The sequence below is a fragment of the Chenopodium album genome, chromosome 8 (assembly GCF_948465745.1).
Source record: "Chenopodium album chromosome 8, dcCheAlbu1.1, whole genome shotgun sequence".
NCBI lineage: Eukaryota > Viridiplantae > Streptophyta > Magnoliopsida > Caryophyllales > Amaranthaceae > Chenopodium > Chenopodium album.
In genome coordinates, this window is record NC_137841.1 from 70,270,058 (window position 1) to 70,281,505 (window position 11,448).

Here is an 11,448-nt window from a genome sequence, read left to right on the forward strand (position 1 = left end):
TAAAGTCAATAACAGATAAATGAACTAAGATTAAAAGTGCTAAACCATACATTATTCATGTCGGAGAAGATTGAACAAGGACAAGAGTGGCATAATTAAGTTAATAACAGATCGAGAATTGGAATTACATCAAACTAGATGTCAGATTAAAACAATGCCTTCTAACATTCTTCTGCTGGAAAATTAGGCTACTCTATCCACCTTTTTATGACGGATCAAACAGGAACAAAAGCATAATACCATATCTAACATAAATATTAACAGAACTGTTAGTCAAGATAGCTACTGATTTACTGAATGATTGGTTATTATCAACAGAGCTGGGTCTCAAAACGAAGCGAAATACCCATGCTGAACAGCTCTTGACACAACAGCTTGGCCCCATATGGCACACTTATCTTCACGATTTCATCAACAGATTCGCAGAACCTGCAGTAAGGCCCTCGGATCTTTTTGCCACCTGGGACTGTCCTTTGGATAACATTTGCAATGTTCTTGCACTTCCTGCAAACATGCATCTGGGACGAGTCACTTAGAGTGAAAAGTCGCTCATGCAGGTTGGCTGAAGCACCATGGGCAATCAGACAATCCCGTTCCATCTCCCCAAACTTGATACCCCCAAACCGTTTCCTGTCTGCCACTGGCTGCCTGGTCAGTGGATGGACAGGACCTGTATTTCGAAACTTGACTTTGTCTTCAGACATATGGATCAAACGCTGATAGAAAGTGGGCCCCATGAATATGAGAGTACGGATCATCTCTCCTGTTCTTCCATTATAGACCCTTTCATTCCCCCATCTTGAGAATCCAGCCCTGCAATCATTGTGATGGAAATCTACACACAGTTACACACTGAAATTGCATGATCTTTCCTCATAATAGATGCAAGTTGACAGTGTTCAAACCATTAGGGTCTTAAAGCTCCCGAGGCCCTTGAAGAGCAAAAAGTGTGTTATTTTTGGGTTTGGGGGGGGGGGGGGGGGGGATAAAACATAAGAATTTAATGAAGCATTTCTATTCTTCATTTATCCATATATAGAACATCATGTCATCACAATAACACTAACTAAATTATCATCTTCACATAATTTAAGTCTTAACTGTTGAGGGAGGGGAGTTGATTTTCTAGCAAAAATACAGTAATGCAGACAGAAAAACTGGAGGAAATCGAATATGAAAGTATATTCTCCGCATGAAAAACTGACCTGTGAAGCTGCTCTGTTATGGATTCAACAGAGAGAGTAGAGAATGGGGTGGCATATTTCAATGAGCCACCACATGCAATGCCCTTTCCAAGGGCAGCCTCCAGTAGTTGGCCAGGAGTTTGTCTAGAAGGAAATGCATGAGGATTGATTACTATATCAGGCACTATCCCCTGTTTTGTGAAAGGAAAATTCTCCTGTGACTCAAGATATCCAAGAACACCCTTTTGACCATGCATGGACGAAAACTTGTCACCAAGGCAAGGTGAACGGACCTGCATGAATGGACAACATGAAAGTGACTTGTAAATCACTAACAGAAGAGGATTTGAAGATGAAATTTAACCCAGAGCATACAGGATACATTAGAACCCATCACATAATAGGTTTTACACACTATTTATGATGGAATGTCAACCGCAGCATACATTTTGTCACATCACAAAAAGCTTTTTTATGAATAATTATCAGCCAGATCATACATATCACACAAGCACATTATTTCTTTCTAAAAAAAATAAAATAAAAACACATCATTACCTGTCTAAGTGAAACAACTGCAAAATTCTTCCCATCATCATTTGCTGACAGGACAACTTTCTGCACCATGCCCCTTTCTGTATGCTTTAGCTTGACACTGTGATCAGCCCCAGATTCCGCACATCTGCCGATGATAATATCTCCACTCTGCAAGTTTGCTCCAATGTATGGAAATCCATCATCATCAAGGTTGTCAACCCGTCCTATTTTGCTCTGTATCTTCCCAAAACTAACAGTATCGTCGAACTTCCTCCTCTTTTCTGATGATTCCTGGTTGTCAACTTCAGCCTTGTAACTCCTGGTGTGCTCAGTCCTAAACATGCCTCGTTCCAGGGAAGCCCGATTCATGACCAAAGAATCTTCTTGGTTATAACCAAGATGGACATTTACAGCCACAATGCCATTTTGACCATTAAAAAATTCTGCCTTTGGAAGTATCTGGTTGCGGCCTAATGGATATCCTGGCTTTCCAAGACAATCAGAAATCACTGAACGGAAGAGAGGTCTTTGAGGATAGTACATTTGGTGGGACAAGGTATCTACTCTAATATTGGGGTTAGTGCTGGAATATCCTATGGCTTGTCCAGAATGCTTCTCAGATTGGTAAAGAACCCTCCTAGCATGATCATGATTTGCAAAGGGGATTATACCACAACTGACTCCCAACAAAAATGACATGTCAAGCTCACAATGAGTGTATTTGACAGGGTCTTTTCCCTTGTCTTCAAAAAGGAACTTAATTCCCCATGCAGTGCGACAATCTTCTTCCTCTTCAGTCCCAATCAATTCTATTATTCCTTTTTCTAGAAGGGTGTCAAAAGAAAACTCATCCCCTTTCAATAACTTTGTCTTTTTTAAATTTTCAACTACTAAAAGAGGTCGAAGGATTCTTCCAGCATCACAGAATATTCGCACTTCAGAATTTTGAGCATCCCGTTTGATTTCAACCTAAAAGTGCCAACGAGGCAAAAAATATGTTATTTTTAATGAGCCAGAAGCATCGTATACACAGTAGCTTATACTAAACAAACACACAAATGTGGATAAGATAGTGAAAGCCCACTGTCTAACGAGGGGCTCAGACTACAGATATAATGAGAACAACACAATGAATCCAAAAAATAAAAGGATATCATAGCATAAACAAATTTGAGGGACAGACTAAGGGTCTAAAAGGAGATCCATAGTTTTTAGCCGCATACAAAAAAAGATGTTACAAACCAAGCACTATAAATGTGGGATCATGAATCAATGTAATGAAAAGATTACTGGAAAAAAGAGCACACGCACACGATAGTAACTAGCAGCTATCAGGAACCAAGAATAATAATTCTAAAACGTGATAGATTCAGCTTTACAATCCAGAACAAATGTAGAAAAATGAAATAGTACCTGGCTTGAAATACGGTTCTTACGACGCTTTCTTCTCAACTCCTGAACAAAGGAGAGGGAATCAGCACATACTCCTTCCCACTCGCCATCCACAAAAACCTTGTCCTTTCCACTTAGTGAAGTACAAGTGTCACTCACTAATTTTTCCATCCCACACCTCACCAAATTATCAGACAGGTCCTTCTTACTAATACTGCAACTGACAAGTCCAGTAGCAGCTATGTTCTTCACAAGACCACAGTTCTCCCCATCCGGTGTAGACAAGAAGCAAATTTTTCCCCAGTGAGATGGATGTCTGAAATCATAGATGCAAATATAATTAGGATACCCAATGTAACTTAGGCTATATTATCTTCACCTTATTTAATTTGTTCTGATTCGAATTCTCTAAGGTCGCCTGAATCTTTCTGGTCTGGCCTGAATTGTTATCTTTATAATTTTGCATGGTCTAGTGTCAATTTTCAGGTCTGGTCTTAATTTTTCAGATCTGGTCTAGTCTAGTATGTTGCGATTTTAACAAGGATAAATAATTAGAATAAGGTGAAGAGAACAAAGCCTTGATGGTTGTGGACAATAAAAGAAAATGATTGACCCATCATATCATCTCAAGGATGTGGCATGTGGGGGTTAGTGGGTCATGTGTATGATCTTCAAACACCTACTGGCTACTATTTGAGCATCATCCACTTTTGTTTCTTCTTTCATTCTCAATGAGTGCAACAGTTTGCATTTCTAAGCATCTTTTATTGAGCCTAATTTTCTACTTATAACACTAGTTAGGGATTTTTGGCAAGGCTGTAAATCACTAAGGAGAAATCCTTAGCATTATTCCCCACTTCTTTTTAATACTGTGTTCCTTATTTATTTGAGTTCGACCATTTCTTTTACTTTCATTCGTTGATTTGAAGTCATTTCAGTCTTAGGACACATTTACAATTAGAACAATGTTCAAACATAACTTAATAAGGTTATATAAAATAAACTTTATATACTTATATACATGTCAATTGAAAACCCTTTGCGTCCCAATCAAGATGTTGTGACCTTGTTATTGTTCCATGTTATTAAGTTTTCATTAATGCATTGCATGGGTTTGAAAGACTGTCATTCGTTTTGATTGTGCATGACTGCATGCCCTACATAAATTCATCTAAACGCCACTAAATGAGTGAAAAAATTCAGGTGCATATTTAAAATAAAGTAAAAAGTTGCCAAAGAAAGGGAGAGCATATAGCATCAACTTTTACTAAATCTATCATTATCTACATTTAAGGGAATGAGAGATAGGAATAATCTGTGTGCTAAAGTTTAAGTGAAGGCTGTGAAGCTAAGAGAAGAGAGTGATTCAGAACATAAGTCAAACTAAACAACACATTGATCTCCTATCTCCAATAACAAAAAAAAAAAAAAAAAAAAAAAAAAAAAAAAAAAAAAAAAAAAGAGAAATCACACATTTCAAAATTTGAACATTTTAAACCACAAAAGAGATATGAGTATAAGACAAAACTTTGAAATACGTACGGGTATCTGGCATCTCCAACCTTCCCTGTGTAAGAAACCTGCTGACGAGTTTTCCTCATATCACAAGTACTCTGCAACGGATTAGTTCGCCTGAGATTTGCAACCACACCAGAAACCCTGTCTGTTTTCTTGAAAGGATGCGCCCATGCACCAGTGGAAAATGATCTGGTAAGACCATTGGTGACGATTGAGGCATCCAAGTAGTGCTCGATAGCCTGCAGATCACGATCCCCATAAAGGTCCCGCTGCATTGCCTTCACCATTCGCTTCTCAGCATGCCTCATATGGACCCTAAGTTCCCTCTCTAGAAGCTCAGAAGCACACTCAAGTCGCTTGTTTCTGAAGTCATCTCTATTATCACACTTTCTTCTGCCTGAAAATGCTTGCAAAAGACACTTAACCATATATCCTAGAAAGCGGGCCTTTTGCTTATTCCCGGAAAGACTAGGGAAAAGGTTTGTTTCAATAAATTCTGCAGTGGACTCAGAGGGAGGGAATTTAGATTCTCTTATTATATGGTCAATATGCTCCAAAGCTTTGCCACCACGACGAAATCCATCACATTTCTCATCAGCATCGTGAATGGATGCAAAGAGGATATTACTGATGCGGCCATCATCCGTGCTGCAATCAATTAATTCCACCACCTCCTTGTCAGATGATACACCAAGGGCAAAAAAAAGTATCCAAATAGGGACTTCTGCAATTGAGAAGTACACACTGATAACTTTTTCTCCTCCTTGGATGTTTTCAGCTTTTGGATTCTCTACTAATTTGACATGTACCCTTCTCCTCTTGAACTCAGATCGATAAGCAACCTTCCAAAAGGGTTCATTAGAAATCCAAAGCCTCTTCAAGCAGATCTGTTCTTGAGCAATAAATGTCTGCAGTTACCATATCCAAGATAACCCAGGTCAAAGCAAAATAAAGAGTGACCATGAACATTTTTATAAGAACTAAGACACGAGTTCAACTGATTGCAGAGCAGTTTGAAAAGTTAAAATTTGAAATACAACCAATGGTAATACAATGCAGATAGCCACCAAAATAAATTGCAGTTTAGTATCTTTAGCAAGTTTAAAACATTAGCTTAGTACCGCAGTGGACAGAACAAGATGCGGTAAAAACTTACAACAATAGGCAACAATTATAGAGATACAGCCTATGAACTAGAACAAGCTGCAATAAAGGCACAAGATAACTTTTCAGATTATAGGAGAAATGGGATTTAAAATAATAAATAAATAAAAGGTCACTCATCTCCACAAAACAATGAATAAAACCCATGGATAAGATACGAGGAAATGTTGACTTACCTTCTCAGCACCCTTGACTATAAAATAGCCTCCATGATCAAATTCACAATCACCCTTCTCAGCTTGACTCATCCAGCATATATCAGACTTCACCATCACAGGGATCCTTCCAACGATGACATCCGTAGTTTCATCTTTCACGATAGTTCTGTCTATATACTCTGACTTACCAGTTTTAAACTTGTCACTTTTGACCTTCTCTTGGGTATATATCTGAGAATCAAAATCAGCCACGAACAAACAAATGAAAACAATAAAATAAAGACACTAATCAATATAGTAAAACGGCACAAGCCTGCAATGCAAAACCTACATTAAAAAATGCAAACTCAAATGTTACACTCGTTAAAGTCACATAGGATATCTCAATCACATCAACATTTGAATAGTTGCATAAATTAAGTATGTCAAGCAGGAATAGGCTAGCCTGGGAGATGGAAATGAGTTATACTCTGTATGTCATACAATTCAAAATTGTAATTCTACCAACACAGCTCTTATAGGAACGTAAAGCAAAGAGGGGATAAATGGATTGAAGACTGCAGACGAGTAGACAATAACTTGTGATGGGACTTGTTATACTAATGGATATTATTATCCAAAAGATGGCACCAGATGAAAAACATAAGAAGCTACTAACATTTAGGCTCCAGATAAAAGTGGAAAGAAGAAAGAACACAAATATTTATAATCTCATTTTATGGGCTTTAAGAGCTCGGCTAAACAAATTAAAATTTTCAGTAAAAAAATAATAACTGAATTTATAAAATAAAAAGTATAAATGTTACTCTCATGTAGTCTCCAAGTGATCACATATTCACAAAAACAGAAACTGTTAGTTATATTGAAAATATATTGTATTTAGTCAAAGTGTATAAATACCATGAAAGAATATAATCCCTTGATCATTCTCATTAACTGATTAGCATATATACATACAGCTAGCATAAATATAGGCTATAAACTAGGCTATAATACAGGAAACTAATTATACGCTTTGACTAAATACAATATATTTTCAATATATTTAACAGAAACCATACCTATTATTACATAACTATAAAGAGAGGGCTCTTGAAGGAAACATTGCACAACAAGGATATTCTACCATCATCTAACAAAGGGCAGTTTCACTGTTACAATAGACACTGGACAGTACAGTAGCCAAAACAAAATAAAGCAGACAGTGAGGGGGAACAGACAGAGTCTCACTAACTAACAGCATTCTGTGGCAAATTTAAAATTAATTTTCACAGTTAACAAACCTGAAGATGAGTCTGTGGCAAATTTAAAATTAATTGTCACAGTTAACAAACCTGAAGATGAGTCTCAACTTTCAATCTTGCAGAGTAAGTCATATTCTGAAGCCGGGCATGTCGGGGAAGCAACTTAATGAAGTCTTTCCCACCATCTGCATGAAACTTCTCTCCAGTCCAAAACATAGGACGCTCAAGCTCCACATTCCCAAATCTTACTGAAGCATATCTCCATCCACCCTCACCCTTCTTCGAGGGATCATAGCCTGGATTCACAGTTATCTCACCAATGTTATCAAAAACTCTCTTTATACCTTCACGGACAAAACTATTGTAGGAGTTAATCTGATGGCTGATGAGACCGTGTTGCTTGAAGAAAGATGACGATGCTTTCTTGCAGAAGTTCATCAATGAAGCCTCACCAAGGTCATGCAAGCTCATGTCCATAACATCAGCATCGTCATCCGAATACATATCCTCATCATCCCAGGTCTCCAGATCAATATCATCAAAAACATCTTTACCGTTACTACTGGTGCCCAGGCCATCTTTTCCCTCAAGCCCCATCTATTAGGAATCAACATGTATGATGGAATTATATTAAAACATATCATGATGATGCAGAACAATAAAGGCTAAAAACCACAACTGCAACACTGTAGCCAGTCATCTTTAATATGTTTTAACTAGAATATGGAGCAACAGGATTTTAACATTTTAATTGCTACACTTTGCATGTTGTTTGGAGTGAACTCATGTACTAAACTAACATATGGCTAAGCATTGGATAAAAGGTAAGTAAGCATCAAATACAAGAATGGTATTTCATCTCTCAGATTATGATTTATAACCATTGTATCCAAATCGCTATCATAATACACTACATCTTTTACACTAACATGTATCCTTTAAGCCTTTTTTTAATGGAAGAAATCTGAATAAGCATCTGAATCTTTGATAACGATAAATAAATTACTTCATACCCAAAAACAAAAAAAAAACCCTTCGATATTCATGCTATTTCTTTACTTTACAACAAAATCCTAAAGCACTCAAAAGCTAATATCAAACATTCAAATAGAGTAAAAGGAATTGCCAGAAAATAAGATGTAAACATCATCATAGCAACAATACCTATTTTCAGGCCATTATTTTTCAAAAATTACTCATATATTTAACACATAACTTTAATGGATGAATTAAGAAAAACTACATGCGACTATTTTATAGTTGCAAAATCTACATGTACGACAGCACATCTAATATCTATTGAAATTATAGAGGCCTCATAATCAAGCACCAGCTTTTCCAGGACATTTGGAAAGTCCATATATTGTAGATAAAATATTTTTTTGCTCCGTAAGACAGTAAATTAGAAAGACAAACTACACTAAACCTAATTTTTGTTCAGTCAATTATACAACTATGTATGAACAAAACTCTACCATACCAATGACAAGGACAGAACTTTGATTTGCTGGGATTTATTCAATGAACAAATGACATGCAACACCAAATAAATTATACCCATTTAACAAATTTCAACACACTATTAAACCAAAATCTTCCCATTTGAAAAAATTGCAATTCAGAAATTTCATCATCTACAAAAACAACTAAAAATAATCATCATTTTTTCTCCCATATGAAGATCAAAAATAAAAACCAGATTCCCAGTCATAAGAGGACATAAACCCTAAAAACAAAACTTTATTAAACCAAAAGATTCCCATTTGAAACAATTACATTTCAGAAATTTCATCATCTAAAAAAAAAACATCATTTTTCCTACCACATAAAGATAAAAAATGAAAAGAAATTTAAAAAAAAAAAACCCAGATTCCCAGACATAAAAGACAACATAAACCCTAAAAAACAAAACCTTATATTTCTCTTCACAATAACATCCAACAAAATTCCGAAATTTACATATAATTACATGCATTCTTAAAAAAACACCCAATTTCACACATTTCAACATTCAAACCAATACCCAGAAGTCAAAATTCCAAATTTTCTGAAATTCAAATATACCCAAGTCTATAAATTCGATGAACTAAAGAGAGTGAGACAGAATTACCTTTAAAGCTTAAACCCAGAAATGAGGAGAGAGAAAATCAAAAAGGGTTCTCTGTTATCAATTTCTGAGTTTCACAGTGGAGAGTGAAAGATGCAGATTCTGCGTGGAGGAGAGAGAAAAGGGTAGTTGGGAAATTGTTAAAAGAAAGCATAAAACCCCATTGATGCGCAATGAAGCTCCGTAGTGTGGGGTTTTGGGTATCAGGAGAAACTGGGAATTGCTATTCTGTGTTCGAGTGTATACTTCAATTCTCTGAATCTATTGTTGTATTGATATACTCGATTATTACTCGTATAAAATATGAGTGTATGACTAATGTTTGTCCATGATTGATGAAAATCAAGGGTGTAAAATGATTGAATGAGTTTCTTATGCTGAGGTTGACTGCAATGTATTCTTTTTCTGGTGCCGGATTCCCACCCAACAAAGAAAAAAAGAAAATTTAGAATTTTTATTATTTATTTATTGATACAAACAATTTGGGTATGTGAATAACTTAATATTGATATTAGTGTATGGTTAGCTAGTGTATTGTGTATAGTTTAACTTTTTGTAAAATGCTTTTAGATTAATTAAATTAAATATGAATATCCCTGTATATACATAAATAGAGGTGTCAATTCTGATGTTCGGATCAAGTTTGGAGAGGTCGGGTCAATTTTTAAAAATTAGTTATGCTAAATTATTGTGTCCAAGCAAGTTGAAATCTGAATTGGATTTTTTTTTTTTCGATCAGTTGGGTGCAGTTTTGCCACCTAAAAGACCTTGTTCTCTCCACCTTATTTTTGCTGAATTGGAATTAATTTTATTGAATTTAAATTTTTTTTTGCTGAACTTAAATTTTTTTTACTTAACTGAAATTATTTTACTTAACTAAAACTATTTTTGCTGAACTAAAATTATTTGTACTGATTCCATGTTATATGTCTTCTTTAAAGCTACCGATTTTTATTAAAATGAAATTATTTTTACTGAATTGAACTTATTTTTACAAAATTAACTTATTTATTAAACTGAAATAATTTTTATTGAACCAAACTTATTTTTGCTGAATTAAAATTATTTTTATTTTTACTGAACTGAAATTATTTTTGCTGAATTGAAATTATTTTTACAAAACTAAAATTATTTTTACTAAATATTATTTTCTTAAGGTGAAGTAAACCAGGCCTAAATATAGACAAAGTTAATTATAAAAAAAAAAAAATAAAAATAATTAAACTACCCAACCACCCCAGCCCCATCACCGCCCCACCACTGCCACCTTCTTCTCCACCTTGACCCACAGCCTACGCAGTCGTCAGCGCACCACCTTCCCCTCCATCACCGACCGACCTGAACCCATCCCCACTCTTTTCGCGCAGCCCAAATCACCCCAAAACCATCTAACTATAGTCGTCGTTCCCCAAGAACGGCCACGAATTCAGCCATTGATGGTTGAAATCGGTCGATTAAGGCCACTCATCCCCACAATCGGCCGATTTCAGCCATTAATGGCCGAATTCGTGGCCATTTTGGGAAGGAGGGTTGCGGAGTTGGGTGGTTTTGGGGCAGATTAGGGCTGCAAAGAGGGAGGGTTTAGGTGAGTCGGGTAAAGGAGAGGAAGGGATGCGCCGGCGTTTGGTGAAGGTGGCTGGGGCGGTGGTAGGGCTGGGTAGATTTATATTGTTTAAAAAAAATTATTTTTTAAAAACAAGTAAAATGGTGACACATGTGACTGTAGACCCCACTTAACAGAATTTTTGGATGGGGACCGTTAAGTGGTGGAAAATCCATTTTTAAAAAAAATTTGTCTGGTGTTAAAATATTTTTATTTTATTTTTATGGGGGTGTTAAAACCCATTTTTGAATTTTGTCTGGTGTTAAAATTTAAAATTTCATAAAACTAATTTCAGTTAAGTAAAAACATGTTGTTGACTTGTTAGTCATCACATAAGGCAAGAATCATAACATATAATGGATGAACAAATAGTCATTGTTCACTACAAGCAAATTTGAATCATTTTTCGAATAGTGAACCATGCATGTTAAAGCCTTAAAGGTACTCAAGGAAATTGGGGTACATGCATGTTTTCACACCGAGAATAAAAAAGGTGAAATCCACAAAAGGAGTGAAGATTTGAAACAGCAAAAGGAGCATA

The 11,448-nt window shown here is 35.8% G+C and overlaps 1 protein-coding gene across 1 annotated transcript; it reads right to left on the reverse strand.

The window, feature by feature from the left end:
• LOC145642161 (DNA-directed RNA polymerases IV and V subunit 2-like) lies at positions 1 to 9,559 on the reverse strand. Its single transcript, XM_081693255.1, has 8 exons — positions 9,308 to 9,559; positions 7,288 to 7,794; positions 5,972 to 6,184; positions 4,656 to 5,539; positions 3,135 to 3,429; positions 1,743 to 2,690; positions 1,206 to 1,477; positions 1 to 813 (listed from the first exon to the last, which is right to left on the reverse strand). Exons 2-8 carry the CDS (start codon positions 7,792 to 7,794, stop codon positions 312 to 314), a joined length of 3,621 nt encoding a protein of 1,206 aa, XP_081549381.1. The 5' UTR covers positions 9,308 to 9,559; the 3' UTR covers positions 1 to 311.
• Positions 9,560 to 11,448: the final 1,889 nt, after the last annotated feature.

Bases quoted from the DNA above. Each gene is read 5' to 3' on its own strand.
- LOC145642161 (XM_081693255.1), bottom strand. From the start codon at position 7,794: ATGGGGCTTGAGGGAAAAGATGGCCTGGGCACCAGTAGTAACGGTAAA. The intron at 2,691-3,134 runs GTACTATTTCAT...TGGCACTTTTAG, and splicing joins AGAACCGTATTTCAAGCCAG to GTTGAAATCAAACGGGATGC. The intron at 814-1,205 runs GTCAGTTTTTCA...CAATGATTGCAG, and splicing joins ATAACAGAGCAGCTTCACAG to GGCTGGATTCTCAAGATGGG.